Below are 22,331 nucleotides of genomic sequence, written 5' to 3' on the forward strand. Positions count from 1 at the left end.
AAAATTGGTATTGGCAAAATCATATGAGAGAAGGGTTTAGGTAGGCTACTAAAACATATACAGTCAGGAGGTCAGCAGCTGAACAGATAAACTGGACTAGAACTTAAAAGTCTTCCTTTTACTTGAGCCCATAATTACTATTTTGAACATGGCTTCTGCTTGTCACTGCCTATATATAATTTTTTTGTTGTTGTTAATTTTCCTGTATTGGGAAGATCTTTGAATGCATTCCAGGATGAGAAGGAAAAAAATATGCTGACACTCCTAAATCGAGTATATGTTTTTGCAATAAAGAACACTGGTCAATATACAACTGAGGAAAAACTGAAACAGATGTGAGTCCCAGAACCACAAGCGTTTGAATTTGCCCAGAAATGCTATTTTAAACACTCTATATGTTGGTCTACTGTTTTTTTGTGGAATAATGCATTCTTGGCATCCTTAAAAGGTTTCAATATGTTACAAGGTTATCCGGAAAGAAAAAAAAAAGCGAAGGGCTAACATATCAATCTGTGCAGCGCTCGCCAGATTTTGGTGTACACTTTCAGAAAGCACGAGAACTCATATTAATTGCACTTAACACAACGAACTTTTAGTTTCCAATAAGTTTTCATTCTCCGCAGACTGAGGCTTACTTTTCATGAAATTACTTTCAAAGGGGTATAGAGACACTCAGTCCCCAGGAACTGCAAATGGAGAGGTGCAATAATTGCAGTGGTAAACACAAATACACTTTTTTGGACTAAAGCTCTGGTCACGGATAAAAGCATGTGCCTTTTTCAGTTCTTCTGTGAGATGTTACAACAGCAACACGCTCTAAAACAATTAAGTTACATGCATAATGCTGAAAGAATGTGAGCAATCCTATAACCAGCTTTAAGCCATCTGCTTGATTTCTGTTTTTGAGGAGCATATATAGGAAAAGAGAATTCCCCTTTTGTTCCCTTACACTTAGAAATCTTTTGAAGCTTCCAAATAGTTTGGTTTTGGTAAAATTCTCCGCTCTTCTGTCATCCTGACATGTAGTCTTCCCTAAACTGTCCCTCATGGTTTCTGAAAAAAGCTCCACATGAATTATCTGAAGGACAATTGAAACCACTTACCAATATACAAGTAACGTTTTATTTTATATTCTATCTTCCATTTGGCATAAGCCTTTCGATGTTTGTTTTTTAAACCAGTAAAATATACAAATCACGCAAGGCAGAAATATGTACATTAAAAGTACAGAATATAGGCCATAGAAGATATACATAATATCTGAATGACAAGTAGAATATTTTACATTAAATAGTTTCTTTTAAAAACTAGGATTGTTAAACTCAACTCTCTTCATAAACATGAATCACTAAAAAGGAACAAAATCTGATTTAGCAAATAAAAAATTACTTCATGGTTTTTGTATAATAAAAACCAAAAAAGTGACATTTTAAACTAATTAGTGCTTTTTAATTTCAAGATCTTTTGCCTGCAACTCACTGCAACTGAGGGGAAGCGAATATCCTTGTGCAATAAATTAAGAGCCACAGATGGCTGAGGTGGTGTGAAGGCCACCAAGTCTATGATTGCAGGAGAGGTGTATCTTTCCAAACTTTTAAAACAATGTAGGTCTGAGATAAGAATATATTTGCTGGCACTTTTTGGAAACAGGTGTCCTTGTTTTCAAAAATTTATAAACTAGCTATGTAGGTGATGGGTTGGATTTTCTTTAGGGACTCAAATAGGTACTATTAGATCTACTAGGCACCAGTTTCCACTCTGCAAAATGAACTAAGGAAAGCGAACCATTGACTGTGCTTCTGAGTTTTGAATCGCTCTTCATTTCCACATCTACGACAAACAAGTAATGCCCTCTCAGGAAAGTGGACAGAAATGGAGGTCGGAGAAAGGGGGGAGGGACAGGGAAGATCCAAGAAATCTTCAAACCAACATGCCTATCAGTGAGGAAGACCTTCTAGATTCCTCAGAAACAAGCTGCTTCGTGATGCTCAAGGTGAGATCGCATCAGGGCCACAGCCCAAGCTCAACTTGAAACCTTTTGGAAAAATCCCAGTTGGATGGCAGTGAAGGACAGCAATGCTCTAGACCGAGAAATAACCCCAGAGTAAAGTGTAACTCTAAATCACTGGCTGCACTGAGATATAATTACATTTATATTTATATATATGTATATATATATATAATATATATATATATATATATGTTATGTACAAAAGACTTTGAGATATCAGGCACCATTAAACCACATTTCCCTCCCCCCTTATAAATGCAACTGTTCAAGTACACTAGGAACAGTTTTAGGGTACACCTGCAGTATAATAGGAAAAGCTTGAGTGGAGAGTCTAAACACAGGATCGTAACAGTGAAATGCTGCAACACCTCTGTGAACTCCATTAACCAAATCATGTCATTAAAACATAAAACTACTGCTCCTCAGAATAAAAGTTTTAGGGGAAAAAAATCCCTAAGTAGTGAACTGTTTTCCACGTGAAGCTCTTAATGGTTCACTTCCTGCCCTGCAATCAAAGGGGACCCAGTGGAGCAGCCTTTGGAAACGTGGCCAGCCTCACCCCCTTGCCACGTGGCGACGAGAAATCAGACAGAGCTTGGGGTCAAGTGGGAGGGCAGATTTCACTTCTTCCCCTGGAAGAGGTTTTCCGCTCTGGTGCAGTGCTGTACTGCACTAAATTACCTTGTTCTTTATGCTGGGAATCTGTCAATGGAATTCATTTTTTATTTTCATTATTATCATTTATTAACCAAGTATCCCTAAGAAAATTACAGTCTATTTTCTCTTTATATTCAAGCCAACCTCCCCCACCCCTATCCAAACAAAAAGTCTACAACCCAGAATCATTCGCGGATGCTCTTCCAATCTGATAACCTAATTCCTATAACAGCTTCAAATCACTGTCGTATTATAGGAGTTTTTAAGTTTTTAATTTCCAGGGCTTTCTGCGCATCTCCCCAAGTTTCAGTAGCTATTATAATAGGATCGTCTGCACATGGAATGTTTGAGAAGTGTGAGACACATGATATACCTTTTTTTTTCTTTGAGGGATATGAGATTCTCTCTCTTACATTTTAAATTACCATTTTGAAAATGTTTCAGGTTGGCAGCCCCTGGGAAAGCGGGGGGAGTCGGGGGTGTCTCATATTTTGTTTGTTTGATTCTCAAGACCTTATACCAGAGCACTTACAATTCGTTTTGGTCACAGAGGCTGAACTGTGCATAAATTTGGACCACCAGATGCTACCTGTCCCATATGACCCCATAGTTGAGAAAAAGAAAATGTATTTCCTTTACCTTCTAGATGTGCACACAACTAAGTTAGGGTATGTGATATTTCCCCCTCACCCTCTACCATCAAAAGAAGTCTTGTCTTACCTTTTCAAAGATCCACAAAATAAATATTTTTCTTGGTTCCCACCCCCCCCCATTATTGCCAAATAATAATTATAATATTAATAATAAACCACAGAGTTCTTAGATGGGAAGAGGAAAAAAATGGTTCCGTTGCAATTCTTGGGGGAAAATAAAACAATATTAAAAAAAAAAAAAACAGAATCACTGTACTTTCTATAAATAAGTGGGTCCTGGGAACGGGGCTGGGTGACAGGCGGGCGGCAGGGCACCCACTATTTGCACACAAACTGGTCCACAATCTCTGTGCACTTCTTGCACTTGACGTAGCAGCACCAGTGGAACTTGCAGTGGCAGCGCTCCGTCTGCACGGTCTTGAACTGGTCATAGCCGCGGCCGCAGCACATGAGCTCGCAGCCATCCATGCCCTCAGACGTCTTGTTGCACAGGCGGCCTTGCGTGCCCAGCGAGCCCGTGCTCTCGTTGCGTACGCAGTAGTCAGGGCTTGGATCAATGTAGACCAGGTCCTGCGTGGTGGGAGAGTTAAAGCGGCTGTTGACCTGCACCAGCTTGCCTCGGCCATTGAGCCGCATGGCGGCGGCGCTGTCATACTTCTCCTTCAGGGCATCGCCCACCTTACGGAAGTCTGCCAGCTGCAGCCAGCACGTCTTGAGGCTACACGAGCCAGACACCCCGTGGCACTTGCAGGCCACATCAGCCAGGTTGTAAACCGTCTGTGGGGAGACGGGGACAGTCAGTATACAAACTCACGGAGGAGCCCAGACCCAGGACCCCCTCCACTTTCTACGCGGAGCCATGTTCACCGGCTAAACTAGGGGCCCAGCTGTTTCCTCCTCATTCTCCACTACCAGAAGTCTGTGTTGCTTTCTTTCAAAAGTCCACAAAATAAATATGTTCTTAGCCCCTCATTATTACACATCATCATAATAAACAACCACAGTTTTTTAATAGGAACAGGAAAAAGATCGTTCCAGTTGCTTCTGTTTTGCAGGAAAACAACATTAGCTGCAACTAATACGTCTTGAACACTCATCCCAGAGACTGTGCACAATTGTTGACTTGCACCACCTTCATTAGTCTCCACAGCCGAAGTGCTGCTATCATCCCCATTTCACAGAGAAGGAAAGTGAGGCCCAGAGAGGAGAGTTACTTACCCAGCTACTGGGGAGAAGCGGTGCCAAGATTTGAACCCAGGCAACTGGGCTTCAAGCTCATGCTGAGATATGCCCATAGGCACCTAGCTGGTAATTGGTAGGGCCGGGAGGGGATCAAGCCCAGGTAGGATCAGGGTTCAAATCTTTATACACTATTACTACTACTATTATTGCTGTGTGCCAGGCACTGTCATAAAAAGCCTCTACACTCTTTATCTCACTAACGTTATAACTTGGGCTAGATTAGATGATGGCACAATGACACAGAGAGGATAAGTGGTCTGCACAGGTCACACAGCTAGAATGTGGGAGAAATGGGCCTGGATCTCAGGTCTTCTGCCTCCTGCTACCGGAACAATCCCTAGCCCCTGTCCCTACTGTCTAGGTTAAAAGAACCTACCCTGGATCCAGGCAGACATGGGTTCTGTCCTGACTCTGCACCTGAATACAGGCAGCTAGCTTCACCTCTGTGAGCCTCCATTTTCCATCTGTGAAGGGAATTGGGATGGCACCATCCTCACACCCTGTTACAGGGTGAAATTAGAGGCTGCATGGAAAGTATTTAGCATGCAGGATACAATCAGTAAATCTGGCCTTTCTCCAGGATGACAAGGGCATGGCATCTGGGTGCTGATCCCGGGCCCTTGACCAGTCACCCTGTCCTCCCAGGAGCAGCGCTGAAGGGTCCGGCCCCACAGTACTGCGCCCAGCAGTCCGTGAGGTGGTAGCTACCTATTTATAGCCCTGATGGCCCACAGTTCCTATACCAGTTACCCTCCAGAGTGGGCATGGTACTGGCAGGTTACAGAGGGCCTGTCAGGAACCTGGAGGCTGGAGTGAGTTAGAAGGTTGCTTCCACCCAGAACAGCCACCTTCTTGCTTCAGGATTCAGAAGAGGCTTTCTTAAAAGGGGGCAAAAGTGTATTCCCTCGGCATAAAGAGTTTCAGGCAAACAACTAGTCTGAGGAAGGTTTTGCAAACTTGTTTAACCTTTACTCCCTGTTGAGGAAAACAAAAAAACTAATGTCTCAAGGAGATTCTAATATGATTTCCTGGCACAGTGTCCAAATTCCCTGCCCCACCCCCACTATTCTGAAGAAAAACTGTCTTCTATGTAACCTCGTCTGCCAGGATCTAAGCTCAGCTCACTGCCTGAATTATAAAACGCTCGGGAAAAAAAAAAACCCTCAATATAAAAAAATGCAGATGTTAAATGAAATTATAATATTAGAGGTGCTTTTCCAAGCCTCCAAAATCCCCTCTCTCTACACTTGGAAATCCCTTGACCTGCTCTCCTTGGTTACTAAGCCCCCAATGATTTGTCTACATGAGAGAAATCAAAGAAATCCCCAAAGATGGAGGAAAGCACCAAATATGGGCACAATGGGGCCCAGAAGCTTCAGCCACATCTCTGTCCTGGAGGCCTGTTTGGTCTGCAGTGCTGGACAGACACACTGCACACGGCAAGTAAAGGATGTGTCCCTGATGAGGAGAGGAGCCAGGTCTTCTGGGTTCCCAGAGAGAGCCGGGCTGACATGCCCACTGCATGGCCGTGGCTTGGCCACAGTGGGAAGAGAGTCCACCCACACTGCAGGCGCAACAGTGGGACACCTGAGAAGGGAGAGGCCACACTCCCTCTGGAGCAATTACCTGACACCTCAGGGCAGCCCAGGCAAAATTCTGCAGGGGTCAGTCCTTCCCCTACACCAGCAAATGTTTAACATCAGATTTGAGAAGCTAAATTAGCCAGGATTATCTAGATAATCTTTGCCTTCTCTATGTCTTTTACTTCATAATGTTTAGTAATTATCATTCATCACACACTTTACTAGTGCTGACACTAAACTAAGACCTTCGACTGAACCATATGCAGTTGTTATTTTGTAGGTCAGAAATAGTCAAGTGTAGGTAATTCCGTGTGGTTCACCCTACTATGTGATCCCAGTTAGTCCTCATAATCACCCCAAGAGATAGTTCATGCCATGGCCATTTAACAGATGTGGAAATGTGGGAACTGAAGCTCAGAAACAGAAAGAACTGGATTTTAACCTAGATTTCTCTCATTTCAAAACCTAGAGCCCTTCACCCTTAAGCGGTGATACATGAGTTTAATTTTTAAAAGTGCCTGGCTTATATCTCACTCCATTCATTTTCTTCCATGGCCATGAAATGGTTCTCATAGGCCTCAGTTTCCCAATCTTTAAAATGAGGGTGTGTAACCAGACGGTACTAAGGCTCCTTCCAGTCCTGGATATTTTACTTTGCGATTATCTTCTCTTTTTCTCACCCCAAAATACAGAAGAGTGAAATCTCTGACCAGAAAGTTCCTGGCACCTACCTTGGGTTCTGTGAAAAAATAATGGCCCTGGTTTTCAATGCTGCCAAAGTTAAGAAAAGTTTTCACCCCTTCACTTTAGAACAGCAATAAAGTGCCATGTGCTTAGCCACAGGGGGAAAAAGGGTCTTTTTAACTGTTGTGGAGAAGCAAGCATTTCATATTCCCTACCAGGGGATGGGAAGAGCAAAATGGGGACACTCAGGAGGGCCTGCCTGCAAGACGGTGCTCTCTGGGCACTTGTGTCCCTCTCATCTCTCCAAAGCCACCCACAATTGGCCTGATGGTCAGACTGCTAGGACTGCTGTAGTTTTCCTAGAAAAGCTCTTAAAACAAAACAAAACAAAAAACCCCTCAGTCCATCAGGCCTGCTATCTAAAGACATAAGGAGGAGAAAGAAAGGAGGTAAGTCCTGGAAGCTGGGGAGAGGGCATTCTCAGCTGGGCACCTACTGGGATAAATAACTCCCTCTCCCAAGTTTAAGCCCAACTGCAAACTTGTTCCAGGGAGGAGGGCAAATATTAATATTTTTACTTCTGAGCTGGGCTGGTCATTTGCACTGAGGACTAATTAAAAAGGCAGAGAAAGATCTTTCTTAGGCAACTGCAGGAGCACCTTGGCTGGAGGAGGCCAGGCAGGATGATTCACACCCAGGAGGCTTCTGTGGGGGCATGCCCCTCTCCAGAAAGGCCTGTGGCCTAGGTGTGGGGTGCGGGGAGGGGGAGGGGGAGGAAAGGGGAGAGAGAGAGAGAGAGGGAGAGAGAGGGAGAGAGAGAAGCAGGAAGAGAGGAAAAGAGACCAGAAAAGATAGAAAGGAAGGCCAAAGCAGAAAGAGAGGGAGACAGAGACACAGAGAGACAAAGGGACAGAACTTATAGAGGTGGTGGCAGAGGGAGGGATAGAGAGACCAGAAGAGGCCCGGCTTGGCTGGGGGACGAAAAGAGCGGGGCAGGAGAGCCGGGGATGGGGGCACCAGGCAGGGGGAAGGGGAGGCACTCACCCTGCGGCCAGCCTCATTGTTGTGCAGGTTCATGAGGATGCGAGCGCTCTCGTAGGAGCCCTTGGCGTGGATGCGCTCCCGCTCACGCGCGTCCACGAACTCCTTGGCGAAGCGGTAGCCGTAGTCGATGTTGTCGCCGCAACCGCCCCACAGCCAGTCCCGCGGCAGGTCCTTGGGGCGCGCCGCGCGGCTGCAGCCACAGGTGGACAGCTCGCCCTCGCGGCACGCGCGGCTCATGGCGTTGACCACCCCCGCGGCACTCACCGCGTATGTGAAGGCCGTCTCGCGGCTGCCTGCGGGAGAGGACGCGGGTCACCTGGGAGAGCTGCGGAGGGGACCGGGAGAGCCCCCGACACACAGCAGCCGCTGGCTCGGTGAGAGTGGAGGGAGGGGCGAGTCTGTTCACACATGTGCTGCTGCCCCAGGCAGAGCCCTCCCTCTAGGATGGGGAACACAGAGAGCCCCATCCCTAACTTAAACCCAGGCCCTGCGCCCACCTGGAGGGGAAGCCAAGAGAGACCCCCTAAAAGACACAGAAGCAAGAAATGACAAAGGAGTAGCACATCCCTGATCACTCTGCTCTGACATTTCAGAGCAGAAAGGCAGGGCTCCAGGCAGTGCTCGATGGATCTTCTCTACAACTCTTTTGAAAATATTGGAAACATATTTCCAAAAATGCACAAGAAAGACGTCATTGAGGGAAAACACAGAATTTGGGTAGACTTCCTTACACTTAGTTTGACGTTTGAATTATTTTCATTTTGCGTTACGTATAAGGCGGGGGGCATAGAATTTGCTAGGTTTAGAGCCTGGGAAAGTCTGAGGCCCTAGTGGAACCCAGACACTGCAGCAGCCACACTTGTGGCCAAACTAGTTCTAGCCTGGTTGCCCCCTCCTCTTCTGAAGTGGTAACCTCTCCTCCTGCCTCCCATATGCATAATGAAGGATAAGGCTCTTGACTTTCCCAGTGGATGGTTCTGTACAGGTTCCTAGAGAGTTGTAAATGAACCTTGCCTCTTCTTAAATCCCAAGCTGAGTGGCCTGATACTTCTCATTCAGGAAGATGAGTGTCTACCTTTAAAGCAGCCTGCCTGCTGGTCTTTCATGACACTTCTGCATCTCCCTGACAGCCTGTGCCGCAAAGTGTTAGAATAATAGCAAGAAGGGAAAAGACACAATCTAAAGGGAAAAGAAAAAAAAAAAGGCTTCTTCCTTCCCCAAATTTGTAAATAATGTACAAACCTAGGGGGAAAACAGTTTTCTCCTTACCTAAAACTTGTAAAGACTACCTCTCTGTAAAATGGTTATATCAGAGCCCTATTTGTAAGGAGAAAAATGGAGGCCATCATACACAGCCTTAATCTCTACTTGTACGTGAAGACGTTTCTACATGTAACAAGAAGCCACTTAACAAAAAGGTTGTACTATGAGAGAGAAAGGGTTAACACCAGGCCAGCTGAAGCTGGGCCTGGGGGTGGTGGGATGAAGGGGACTTACTTTTCTCAACTGTAAAATAAGGGTATTGATGCCTAAGAGAAAAGGCCCCTTCTGGCACTAAAATCCCTATAGCAGAATCAGTTTCTCCTACGCTTAAAGAGCTGGCTAACAATCTTTATTTGGGAGGGGGCGGGAATGACACAAGAACAACTGACAACAGAACTCAGCCCCAACCAGAAGGGTCATTCTGCAGGAAGATGGCTATGCCAATCCAAGGACCCAGCAGGCCATCCTGTTCTGGGACTTCTGCTCCACACTTCAATCCACAGCCATTTGTGACCCCCGCCCCCCTTCCAGGAATGGCAATAGTTGCGATTTACCACAGACCTCCCCTCCCATATTTTGAAAAATGAATAACTTGAGACATGTGCTGGGGTTGGCAGGAGGATCCAGAAAGTTCCTGTGGGGTGTGACATCTATCTTGCTCAAATTAGAGAGGCAGAGAACATGGGGGGGGGGGGGCGGAGGGGGGGTAGAGTGGAGAGAAATGAGGAGAGCAGACAGATTCTAGGGAGTTGTTTGAGGATTAACACTGATAATACAGAAAATGCTAAGGCCCTGGATGGGAGACTTGTAGAATAAAGAGGTAACTAGAAGAAGAGGAGATAAACAATCCTCTAGAGATAGAGAAAAATAAGACACTGCCCTGTGAGTATACCGAGCATAAAAGGGCTTTCATACAAAACACAATAATGCTGCTTGTTTCATAAGTCTATCTTGAGCATTTCCTTTTTTGCCCGAGAATACAAACCTGGTAGAAGTCTCTAAGCTAATTGGTCACTGCAGGGAAAACGTCAGTTTGAAAAGTGCTCTTTGGCTAATAGCCTGTGGGTATAGTCATCCTGGATGGAATACTGCTGGTTCAGTTATGTGTCCCTCCTTGTAAATCTACATCCTCCCCGAACCTCACACTCCTTAAAAATGGCGCCTTTCTGACATATCTTTTCACAGCATGGAAACAAAGAAGAGACAGAGACAAAAGCTAGAAGAAAGGGCAGCATAATGAAAAATGAGAAAGTTTCCAAAATGAAGAGTGGGCCCTTCGTGAGGCGATTGTGTACAGTGCCTCCAAAGCAACTGGCATCCTAGAAAAATGAGTTAAAGGGGCGTTGGACGTGGCAGCCCTGAGTTTCTCAGACACCGGCCCCATCAGAGGGTCAGATTCTCACGGACAAGAATTGCTCTCCATGTGCCTGGTGTACTAAGTGCTCTGGAGTAGACACACACACACACACACACACACACACACACACACACACCACCTTTCAGCCTCAAAGGTGTTGTAAGTTTTCCCTGATCTCCTTCTCTTCAAACATACCCTTAAATAGAAAAGTGAAAGCTAAGTAACTTTCCCACTATTGGGGTTGAGTCCATGTTCCTCTTCCACAAAAAGCTATTCTGGTTTTTCTTCTCTCCAACTCTTTCTTCAATCAGTAAAGAAGGGAAGGCCCTGTCAGTGTTCTACCCCAAGCCACCCAGCAGCAGCTTTCTTCCTTGAGACCCCAGGCACCTGGGGAACTTTTGGCAAGAGATGCAACATGTGCTCCCATCTTCCCAGGACAGCAGCTGACTTGATGATAGTATCTAGGAAGGCTCCCTCAAAGGCTGTCAGAATGTTGCACTCCCACCCACTTCCCATCAACCCAGACTGGTACCACACAGCTGAGAACCAGAGTGTACTAGCAAGCGACAATTAAATATAGGCCTTTATACCAAGGGTTCTGCATATTCCCTGAGGAAGCAGACTCTTTGAATCCTGGACCACATTTTAAATAAATCTCCAGCAGAACTCAAATCCACTTAGCAAATGATAGCTTATTCTGAACATTTTGGCCCCGAACAGGGTACATATGATGGTGAGAAGATCTTAAATCAAAGCTGTGTTCCAGTGACTACACAGAAAAACAGTTCAATTGCTGATTTCTTTTCTGGTTACCATCAGAGGTATATGATTTTTGCTAACTCATATAGTTGTGAAAAAGTGGCCCCATAGTTTGAGAGGAGGGCAGTTTAGGGGGAACATATAAAGCAAATGTGGGTGAGGGGGAAGCTGACAATTTACCATTCTGATATAACTTTTAAAAAGTTTTGACCTCCCTCACAATATCAAAATGCAGGGGAATTAAATCTCTACCACACCCCCAGTTAACTATATAAGGCAGCCTATATTCAAGGAAAACTCCTGTGTTCCTGAGCTTAACTCCTAAATTCCGATCCCAGTATATACATTAGCACATTTTAATCATTAACAGGAAGGACAAAGCCCTATGAAACTTTGCAGGCTGAGGCTACAGACCATTTTCCCATTCAATTAGAGGAACGGCTTCCAGTCCTGTATTATTTTAGTTTATGAAGCCGCTTGGCTGAAACATCCACTGACAACTCTTTTTTGTTCTCAATGAATACACTTTTCAGGGTTTTTTAAGAAAGCATTTTATCCATCCGTGACGGATATTAAGCCAACTTTTTTATCTTCAGTCAGTATAAACAGTTAATTGCTTTGATAAATTACTTCTTATTTTAGGAGTCACTGCAGTCATATTAATTATAAGGGCTTGTTTGCATAAAAGTAAAGAGACCTAAAATATTCACACTAGAAAACACACACGGGACCACATCTGTCAGATAGTACCCTATGCTATTAAAACAAACCAGAGGCAAACTGATTTTTCAAATTCTTTGCCTTTAGCCTAGTTTTAATGCCATCTCCTGCCTGAATGGAATAACAAGCTCCACAACACATTTAAAATAAAGAATCGGACTGTGAGTGATACATTTAAAGTTTTTTTTTTTAAAGTTTCTAGGGTGAGATCTGAAGTATGTGCTTTTATATCAATTGCCTAAATTGCAAATGTCAAATGGATCGCTTCTAATTAAAATTCTTTCTGGAACTAAAAATAAAGCTTTTAACATATATATCTCTATAGCCTCAGGGATTATCTATATTAGGAAAATTAGAACCTTATTCATTTCCAACCTATCCAGCATTCTGAAAGATGACAATTTTTTAGTTTGCTTCTTGGGCCATTTGAATTCTGGCTTAAGTTAGGAAACGTCTTACAGTTAAAAGAGTTTTGAAGTTTAAAAGGATATAAATGACTCAGCTCTCCTCATCTACTTCTGAGAAACCAAAATAAGTGTACTGCTTCTATTGTATAAAATGTTTCTTAGAAAAATTAACTGTTAAGAAAAATGAAGGTGTCTTTAATGTTCCCCTCCTGGTTTGGTTAAAGAAGTCCAGAACAAGGTCTAATCAGTGTAGGGACAGGAATTAATACAGGTAGCAATGACAAAAATCCCCTGCTGGAAAATTCCCTCCTTATCAAGCTGGTTAGTAAACACTAAGGACTTTTTCTAGGAGAAAAGTTTATATGTATATTTAAAAATATGTTAAATGGTTTCCTACCTATCTGCATAACCCTGCCAAAAACGGAGGTGTTATCTACGGTGCTGCAGTTCCATCTTCGATGTCGGAATTGATACTGGCATTCTTTGATGCCTGTCTTCGCGCCTTCTCCGATGTACTGCATGTGGTCCTGGTACAAGTGGCATAGTTTCTTCTGTCCTTGAGAAAGTCCCGCCAGTTGGCTGCAGAGAGGCTGTGCTCCTATGATATATACTTCTGACATCTGAACAGGGTTATTCATACCTAGCGACCTGAAAAGGGGGTGGGGGGGAGATGTGCATTCAAGATTTACGTGAACTCTCGAGGTGGGCCCCCTGAAAGCATGTCAGCAAGACATACTTTCAAGCACACAGATGCTTTTTCTCTCCTGCTTGTCCTCATGACAAAGTATGAGAAGGGCTTCATAAAACTCCTCTGTTTCAACTCCACTCAGAAAACGGAGGTATTGTGTAGTCCCCATCCCGTCATCTGGCTCCTCAGAGTTTTACTCCCTTCCTTGCCCCCGCTGCCATATACCTGAACCAATATTTCTGAAATCCACTCAGAAAAGAGGGAAACAGGAGTTTCAGGGACAAGCCTCTAACCTTAGAGAAGTGACTCACTTTGCCCCACAAATTGGACCGATCTGCCTTGAAAACGTATGAATGCCGAAAGTAGACACAATTAGACTCGGATAGGAGATAGCAGTTCCTTTTGACTGATGGAAGAACAGTGGGACAAGTATATAGACTGAAGAAAATTCTCCATGCTCTGGACATTTTAAAAGGGTTCCTTATGTGATTGTGAAGGACCCAAGACAGGAGATCCAGTGAACAGAAGTCATGTTTGACAGCCAGAAAAACAGTGCTCATTTACAGGGAAAAATATCCAGAACGCCTTCAAAACCAATCCCCTGTATATACTGCAGCCTATCTACAAGGCCCTTACCAGAAAGAAACCTACGTTTACGGACATCTGACTACTTCAAGTTCACCTTTTCTTAAAAAATTGAATTTCGAGCCCAAATACTTCTCCACAGGGAGTTTAGCTGTCTTTCTAGAATTCTGCCTCCATCGGACCCTGAAGGTTCACTACCTCAAGTGCAGGAAGATAAAAGGTGGAACTCACTTTTACTACGCAGAGGTGGCAAAAAGTAAATTTTATAGATAGGCTTACAATTATTAGAGAAGTGAATTTTGGTTCCCTTTTATTACATGATAGGCATACATCTGAACAAGGGCCTCAGAGAAAAGGGTCTAGATTTATAGGTTCTGATTCTTTATGGAGCCAAAGATAAGCTTCACAACATTAGCAAATTAAAAGAAAACTCTGATTTAAAGATATATACAAATAAAATGTATTACATGTGTGTGTATTAGATAAATGCACAAACTCAGGACTGAACTTTAAATATTCCAGCATCACACAAATGAATCTTTAAAAAAAAAAAATAAAACAAAATATGCACATAGAGTGAACTTACCACCAAGAATTGGCTTCTATGACAACCTGGGCGAAGGAGAAAAATATGGCCAAAGCCATTAGGAAGAACTTGGAAGACATTGTACTTCCAGCCATCCCCAAAGCAACTCCTGGGCTTAATATTCCAATCGACTTCTGGAGAGGGAAGAAAGAAGCAGATGTTTATTGCCTCTCAGATAATTTTCAAGCATACAAGTTTAAACAACGGAAGCGTCCGGGTCTCTGAAGTTTACTGTCGATCCACTGCGCTTCTCCTCCGTGAGTTTTTTGATGGCAAGATATAGGCAGTTTCTTTTTCCAAATTAATCCACCCACGCAACCTCACCAGGAAATCTGATTTCGCTGGGATCCTGCGCGCGGGGCACGCCAGCGATTACAAACATGTCTCAATGCTGTTGAGTCAAAGCCCCGGTGCCAGGCGCTGCCTCCTTCCTGCTTGCTCGAGTCCCGCACCCCCTCGCTCCCCTCTAGTTCACGCTGTGCTCGGTCCCTCCACGGGAATTCACTTGGGAACCCGCCGCCACCCTCGTCCTCTCCCCGACCTGGGCCGAGCAACAAGTGGAGCCAGAATTAATTCCATGGGCGAGAGGAGCGCGAAGGCGAGTGGAGCGCGCCGCCGCCGCTGGCTGCGGAGGAGGCGGGGTGGCCCGGCGCGGGGGTGGTGGGTGGGGGCAGGACGCGGGAGGGAAGGGCAGGGGGTGGGGGGCGAGGCCCCGGGGAGCAGCGCGCGCGAAAGTGCCCAGCTGGGAAATGCAGCTCAGAATTAACATCGTATGTTTCATAATCAGTTTGCGGGCCTCTTTGGGAGAAGCTACTTCCAGAGGGGGAAGGGCAGCCTGGGTTTCCTTAGGACTCTCTTCAGCCAGATTAGAGTGGGGAGATGGAGATGGCGGGGGGCGGGGGGGGGGGGACGCACAGGAGTCAATGCGGACAGAGATCTCTCCCAACCAAGGAATCCAGAAAACAGTGCGCTCCTCTGCCTGCGGCCTCTTCCTTGGACTCAGTGTACCCCAGAGAAGGGATGGCACCCCAGAGGAAAGAAGGGAGGCTGGGTCCCGCTGTACTTCGAGAGGATCCCGTCCCTGCTCTCCCCACAATCTTCCTCCAAATTCTGTTTTTTCACTCTCCCTCCCGCCCCTCCCTTCCCCACTCCTGGCAGCTGCCACGGAGAAAGGGGAAAGGAAGCCAGGGGGGACTCCAGTTTCCTTTGGTCCTAGTCTGGAGTTGTCTGCCACTTCGCCATCGTGGCTCTGTGAGCCTGGCCTTGGAACACCGTCACCCCAACCTCCAGCCCAATTCAGACTCGGTTCGGTCAGTCCCGAACGGTGAGGGTGCAGGGTCGAGGCCAGAGTTGGTGAGAGCGAGCCCCCGACGGGACCAGAGATGCGCTGGCTCCCGCGCCGCGGCTGAGCCCCTGGATTTCAGGGCGCAGAAGGCCGGACGGCGAAGGTTCCCGTCGTCAAGAATTTCGGGGCAGGGGCGGCCTTGGAAGTTTCCGTGGCCGTTTCTCCCCACTGGTGACTTCTCCACCTGTCCGCGGCGAAGGAACTAGGTGGTGGCGGGTGCGGGTGGAAGGAGCAGGTTTCCAAAATCTCCTTTTACATCTCTGATAAGTGTAACCCGGCCGCGCAGCACCTCCCGCAGCTCCTGAGGGAGCCCCTTCCTCGGGAAAGGAAAGGTGAGCCTCTTCCAGACGGCGGAAGGGCCTGGCCTGGAACCTGCGCGGTAAATGGACTGATGCGACCTAGACAGCTGTGGAGACGCGAAGGGGCTCAGGAGCTTGCCATGGCTTTTCCCTGCCAGCCGCCCCTTTGGCCCGGACACCTCGGGGCTTCTCCGACAGGAAATGCTTATGTGGTCCCCAGTGCCGGCTAACCAGGGCTCCGCGCCCGTGGCCCACTTGTCCCCAAAACGCCGCAAAGCTGGGGGTGCATTCCGGAGAATAGAAACCTGGGGTTTCCCCAGCCTTGGAGAGAGATGGCTTGGTCTCCCTCCCCACCCCCGCCCGAAGTGTCAAGTTTCCTCCAGGGGAGGGGGTGGGCTGCGAGGTTTCCTTCGCGCGCAGTCCAAGCTGCAAAGTCGACTCTCCCCATAGGCGGCCAAGGCCGCGCGCGCACACACTCATGCACACTCACACTGATGCACTTTCACACACTAACACGCGTGCACAGATACACTCGCTTCGGTGTGCTTCCGAGACGACCGCGCAGATCGTTGCCCGCCGCGCGCTCTTTCCGAGCTTCCCGACGGGCGGGGCGCGGGGCGGGGCGCCGGCAGCGGAGAAATTGATAACAGATTCCGCGGATTACAGCGGATCTCTTTGTTAGAGGCGAAGCCACACAAACCGAGCCCACTCTAGGCCTGACGACCCCGGGGAAAGTCCACCCGATCCCAGAGCTAGGGCCAACTGGGAGTAGGCCATTGGGTCTCCGCGGCAGGGGTCTCCTCAACTCCAGACTGGGGGTAGGCCGGAGGTGTCCCCGAGGGGATCCGCAGGAGAGCCCCGCCAGTCCAGTCTCCACTTAACCTCGCGCGCTTGCCCGGAAACACCTTGGCCCTCTTCCCACTCCAAACACCGCTCAACCCAAAAAAGGCCTCACACGTTTGAAATATTGAAGGAACCCACAGCGAACTCACTAATAAATACATTGACTTTGGGGTAAACATCCCTGCCTTGTCTACCAAGAGATCTGATCCGAAAAGACAGTACGAAATGAGACCTCTCCGGAGACCGTCATACTGAGGGTAAAACAAAAGTTCTAAGCAGAAGCTGAGTTTTCCAAAGAACGGACTAAATGTATTCGAACCCTTCCAGGGCCCCGGGAAGCCGACTTTTGTAAGGATTTTAGCAATCTGTTCCTTGCGTGCGATGGGCAGGGTGCATTTGAGAGGTTCAAGCACAGGAGAAGGGGAAGTTAGGTGCACGGCGTTCGCGCGCCCTAGTTTCTAGTCTAGCCCAGAGCAGCTCCACAAAGTAGTGGCTGCGCATTGTCTCTCCTCCAAAGTCTTCGCATTGGATTAAAGGTGTTCCTAACTTTTATTTTTTCAATCAACTGGGGTGTGGGCCAGGAGTGATGAGGGGTGAGAGAGGGGAAACTGTCGCGCTAGTTAGAGGATGTTGGCGAACGACAGAAAGTATCGGAACGCGCGCGCAAACTCACGCAGCACCCAAGTTCCCCGCCCGCCGCCCCTAAAGAGAAATTCCACAAAGGCAGGGAGAAGATCCTCGGCCACTGGCGCTGCCTCACTCGGTCTGGTCTGGGCATCCCCTTCCCTCAGGCTCTTTGTGTCCAGCACCCCCACCCACTAGCAACCCCACCCACTCCCACCCCCGCCCCCCCCAAGTCTGGGAGAGGAAATAATGAGGGATACGTATTAAGAGGAAGAAGTGAGTTTGACCTGGGCTCGCGATGGTGAAAAGTGTAGGAAACTCCAAGAATTTGCAGCTCTTGGTGGGAAAGAAATTTTGTTTTCCCCATGATGCGCTCTTCCCAAAGCAAGGAGAGATATGGGGGGGGAAATGCAGGAGAAAAACACGGTTGCAGCCACAAAGTTGGGCTGTCCTGCCTCGAGAAACGCCGAGAGAAGTGGGAGGGGATGATGAAAGATGAGCGGGCCAAGGCCCACAGGAGGTCCGCTTTGGGGGAGCAGACATGGAGACAGTGCTCCCCTATGCCTCTAGCCTGGGGGGGGCGGGCTGTTTCCAAAGCGCAGTGTGGGGGTGGGGTGGGGTGGAGAAAAGGTGGAGGGAGCTCCTCGAGCCCAAATCAGTTCAAGGAACGTGAGCAATCTTTGATTGCCCCTACTTAGAACAGACAGCAGGTCCAGTAACAGGGAGAAACAGTGGCCAAGTCTAGTTCTGTTCCCTGCCTCCCCTCGTCCATCCCCCAGACTAGGTTCTTCAGACTGCAAATCTCTCTCTCTCTCTCTCTCTCTCTCTCTCTCTCTCTCTCTCTCTCTCTCTCTCTCTCTCACCACACTTCTACCTTCTCACACAGAATGTCTTTAACTCAGCACAGGCTCTCAACTTTGTCCAGAGGAACAGCAGTGTCCGGTGAAAGGAGAAAGAAAATTAAAGATCGGTTCAACCCCCACTCTTCAGAGGTAGTTTCAGTTACACTTTTTAATAGACGAAGAAACTGGGGGCAAGAGAGAGAAAGAAACACTTGTTCTCGATTACGGAGAAAATTGGTGAGAAAGCCAAGGCCAGACCTGAAGCCTCCTATTGGGCAACACTCTTGTTCCTAGCCCTGGAGAAGAGGTACCAAACCTTCCTCCACTTGCCCGAGCCCCACTTGATGGGTCGGACCCAAGGCTCCTTCAGTGCTGCAGCGGTGGCTCAGAGTAGCTCGTCCTCTGAGGCCTCGAAGCGGCCCTCTGGGGAGAGTGGGACCTGGTGGTCTGGAAGGATGTGCGCAGCCAGAGGTTGGAGCTAGAGACGAACAGCGAAGCGACCGGCTCGCCCCAAAGAACCCACTCCGAGGCGTCCTACCTCAAGGCAGCCAACAGGGGGCAGCCGGCACCGCACGGCGAGGATGAAAAGGCAGAGAGAGAAGAGCTGAGCTCCGCGCGCACGGTGCTAACCCCTTGTGCACCGGAGCGCTCGGATGAGCGGAGGGAAAAGGCAAGAGAAACTTTAGGGTCGGGACTTTGGAGTGTGGGGGGGGTGTCCTCCTTTGTGCGGGACTGTGCGAGACTTAGGCTAGTATGCCCAAGACCCGAGAACAACTGATCCTTCACCACCTCCTTCCCGCACCCCATACACGCAGAGCACAAATCCACACACTCGGATACACACAATTTCCACTGTCTCTCCATCGCTTGTGCGCTCTCAGTATTGCCCTCTCGGAACTCCCTTGGCAGAGGCCATCTAGAAATTAAATCTCCGCACCTGGCTGGAGCAGCAGTGAACTTGGTAGGGCAGGGGCTGAGGAGGTGCGATCCCACTGCTGGGTGCAAGTGACTTCCAAACCGCAAGTTGTCCTTTTAAAGACGAGCAGAGAAGGGGGCCCCCCCGATGCCAGACTGGGTTTTAAAAGAAAAACAAGGCCGCGGGGTCTCCAGGTTTAGTTTTTCTTTTTAACCTTTTTTGGTGTTTTTTTCTGGAGGGGGAGTTGTTTGCTTTTAGGAAACATCCTAATTCCAACTCCAACCTTATTTTCTAGAAAGCTGAAAGTGGGAGAGATTCAAGAAAAATGAAAGTAAGGATAGAAGCTTGGAGAACAGAGAGAGGAAAAGTTGTTTGGAAAATAGCAAGTTATACTGTAGGAAGAAATGTTAACTTTTCTTAAAAGTGAACTCTCAGTGACCCTTGGAGTGTGTGACTCGGCTTTAACATACAACTGACAATTAAAACAAACAAGAGTTCACAAACTGCCCCCCGCCCGCTCTCCCAAAGCGGAGGCCCAAATGTTTCCAAAGGACTAGGCAGATTCCGCGCAGGGGGCCGGGGCGCGCTTTCCCGGCGGACAGGATTAGAGCCACCACCGCCAGCACTCCCCGCCCCCATCACCGCTGCTAAGTGCCGGAGCTCACCCAGTGGCGGCTAATAATGCTAATAACGCGACCCTGTTCCCCGCGTCGGGGTGCGCGCTGGCCCCCCCGCCAGGCACTCTTAAAGGCGCAGGGCCTGCAGCCCTAGGGTTCCCCCGCCACGACAAGCCTGCAACCTGGCCTCTGGCTGCAGAGGGCAGGGGGTGCGCTGCTCTGGGGTAGTCGGCTCCGAGCCCGGCTTCCCGGTCTCTCAACTGAGGACTCCCCTTCCCCTTTCCAGGCCCTGGCCACACACCTTCTCGGTGCCCCACGCAGTGGGCGCTTCGTAAATATTTGTTGAATTGAATCATTACCCTGTTACTGAAATGTACATAATAAATTACACTCGAGTTTCTCAGGGCAAAAGTAAAGTCGTCCGTGAACAGCATTCAGTTTTTCTGCCCTGGCTCTTCCCCACTTTTTCTCCAAAGTCCAAAAGGTTTGCAGAACGTTTGGTGGGACAAGAAGGTCTCCCGGGAGACAGAGGCAGTGCGCGGGGGACAGGGGTCGAAGGGGTGCGGGTCCCTGGCAGCTCCGCGGGAGTTCCAGCTTCTCGAAGCAGTAGGAGAAATGGAGGTATAAGAAAAGGTGTGTTTGTGTGTTTGTGTGTGTGTGTGTGTGTGTGTGTGTGTGTGCGGGGGCGGGGGGTCGGTTAACGTCCAAAAGAAAAAAAAAAGTAAAGGAAAAAAGTGGCGAGCGTCTGCGGCGCTCAGAACACCTACCTTCATGGCGAGGGGGAGGGGGCCGGGGAGGAAGTCGCCACCAAAGCAAGGGCAGCGGAGGAATCCAAGCGGAGCGGCCGGGTTAAGCCTGGGGGTACAATCCTGCGCAGAGCTGCGGACTCCACCTGGACGCGTCTGGCAGGCGCGGGGAATCGGAGCCGAAGCGGTCGCTGCACCCGGAGTCTGGGGACCTGAGCCGGAGCAGGGCTGGGATGCGCCCGGGAACCGAGGGCCTGGCCGACGCGCAACAAGGGAGTCGCGGGTCCGGCGAGGGCGCGCAGGCGACTGTTCCGCGGCGAGGCGCTCCCTCTCCAACGTCCATCAGCGACGGCGGTAATTAGGGCTTTCCAACCCCAAATGTGGGCGTGATTGTGCAAAAGACTTTACAACAAATAATAAAAAAAATTCTTCACAAGACGGTGAAAAAAATGCCCCACTACTCAACTCTGGCCTGGGGCGAGAGGGGGGAGGGTGATCCGTGCGCCCAGGTGCCCCCAGTTCATTCACACCACGGATTTCTGCAAACTCCCGGCGGCTCACGCCTCCTGATCTCCAGCTCCTCCTCTCAAAGTCTGTGGCCGAAACGTCTGCTTCCAGGCGCTGACCCTGCGGCCGCGAGTGAGTGTGTGGATGTCTGTGTACACACACAGACACACAGACACACACCCACACACGCCCACACCTCCCCCCCCCACACACACACACTGCAGCTTTGGGGCCACAGAACAATCAGGCGCGCAAAGCTTTTTCTCCGGGAGATGCCGCTGAAAACGCACAAGTCGCCATCCGAGCTGTAAGAGTCAGCGCCAACTTTTGTCCTTTCATTTTAGGGTTTGGCAAAAAGGGGGCGCAAAATGGGTAGAAGTCGTCCCCGGACGTTCTGTTGCGCGGTGGTTTCGGGGGGCGATTGCCCCAGGGGAGACACGGACTCCCCCCTCCCCACCTCCTCTTTCTCTCTTCGGGTTAATCCCCTTCTTTCCCCCGCCTTTGCAGGGCGAAGGACGACCAGAAGCGAGGGCACCGAGGGCGTGGGGCTGGGGAGGGCGAGGGGATCCGCGGCGGTCGTTCAGCTCCGGAGGTCCATGGCCGGCGCGGCTGCCCACCTCCTCTTTTGGCGCCCGGGCCCCAGGGGCGGGAGAGAGAGCAGGCGGGCGGCCGGCGGTCGAGGGCACGGCGGCGGCGGCGGGAGGAGCTCGCTTGGCAGCGGCCGCACCGAACCGGACTCTGGACGGCGGAGGCGGCGCCTCGGAGTTTGCAGCAGCCTTCCACACGGTCCTGTGCCCCGCAGACAGACTGACCGACCGCAGCGACCGCGTCCCCCCCACCCGCCCCCGGCCCTCCTGGCCAACTGCCTCTCTCTCTTTCTCCCTCCCTCTCTCCGGAATCCTCTTTCCCCTGGTGTTCTCCGAGGGGGGAAAAAAAATTAAGTTGCAGAACCAAAGGCTGCTGAAACGAGAGAGGGAAGAGGGGGAGAGGGGGGGAAAAAAAAAAACACAACTCCACTTTGCCTATGCGCATGCGTGTTGAGTCCGGCCTATGACAAACTCCGCAGGATTTTAAAGCCGTACCACGGGCTGGGGTGCAGGGGGGCGGGATACACTCCCTGCTCGAGCCCCCTTCTCTCAGCTCCCCATCCCCCCAGGCATCTGCCCAAAGAGTAAGGTCCATTCCACAGCAGCTGCTTGCACGCCGCCCGACTCTGCGCTCCTTCCAAAGCCGCGGACCAGCGGGAGACTGAACCCCAACTTCCCAGGCTGGATCCCTTGGCTCGCCTCTGTCCCAAGCCTCTTCCACTGGAGCTGCACCGGGGCTGCTGCTCCGGCACGGAACATCTTGGAG

The 22,331-nt window shown here is 49.1% G+C and overlaps 1 protein-coding gene across 2 annotated transcripts; it reads right to left on the reverse strand.

Moving 5' to 3' along the window:
• Nucleotides 1–415: 415 nt before the first annotated feature.
• WNT5A (Wnt family member 5A) lies at nucleotides 416–21,842 on the reverse strand. Of its 2 annotated transcripts, none has more exons than XM_033133062.1 (5): nucleotides 20,493–21,842; nucleotides 14,240–14,373; nucleotides 12,778–13,028; nucleotides 7,875–8,167; nucleotides 416–4,098 (listed from the first exon to the last, which is right to left on the reverse strand). In XM_033133062.1, the coding sequence occupies exons 1-5, from the start codon at nucleotides 20,496–20,498 to the stop codon at nucleotides 3,640–3,642; spliced, it is 1,143 nt and encodes a 380-aa protein (XP_032988953.1). In that variant the 5' UTR covers nucleotides 20,499–21,842; the 3' UTR covers nucleotides 416–3,639. The 2 variants fall into 2 exon arrangements, with proteins under 2 accessions (XP_032988953.1, XP_032988955.1); XM_033133064.1 differs by lacking the exon at nucleotides 20,493–21,842 and adding an exon at nucleotides 14,781–14,828.
• Nucleotides 21,843–22,331: the final 489 nt, after the last annotated feature.

The sequence above is a fragment of the Rhinolophus ferrumequinum genome, chromosome 17, assembly GCF_004115265.2.
Source record: "Rhinolophus ferrumequinum isolate MPI-CBG mRhiFer1 chromosome 17, mRhiFer1_v1.p, whole genome shotgun sequence".
NCBI lineage: Eukaryota > Metazoa > Chordata > Mammalia > Chiroptera > Rhinolophidae > Rhinolophus > Rhinolophus ferrumequinum.

Coding starts and splice junctions, on each gene's coding strand:
- WNT5A (XM_033133062.1), bottom strand. Junction 13,029..14,239: donor ATAGAAGCCAATTCTTGGTG/GTAAGTTCACTC, acceptor CCCCCTTTTCAG/GTCGCTAGGTATGAATAACC. Junction 8,168..12,777: donor TGGCAGGGTTATGCAGATAG/GTAGGAAACCAT, acceptor CCTCTCCCGCAG/GCAGCCGCGAGACGGCCTTC.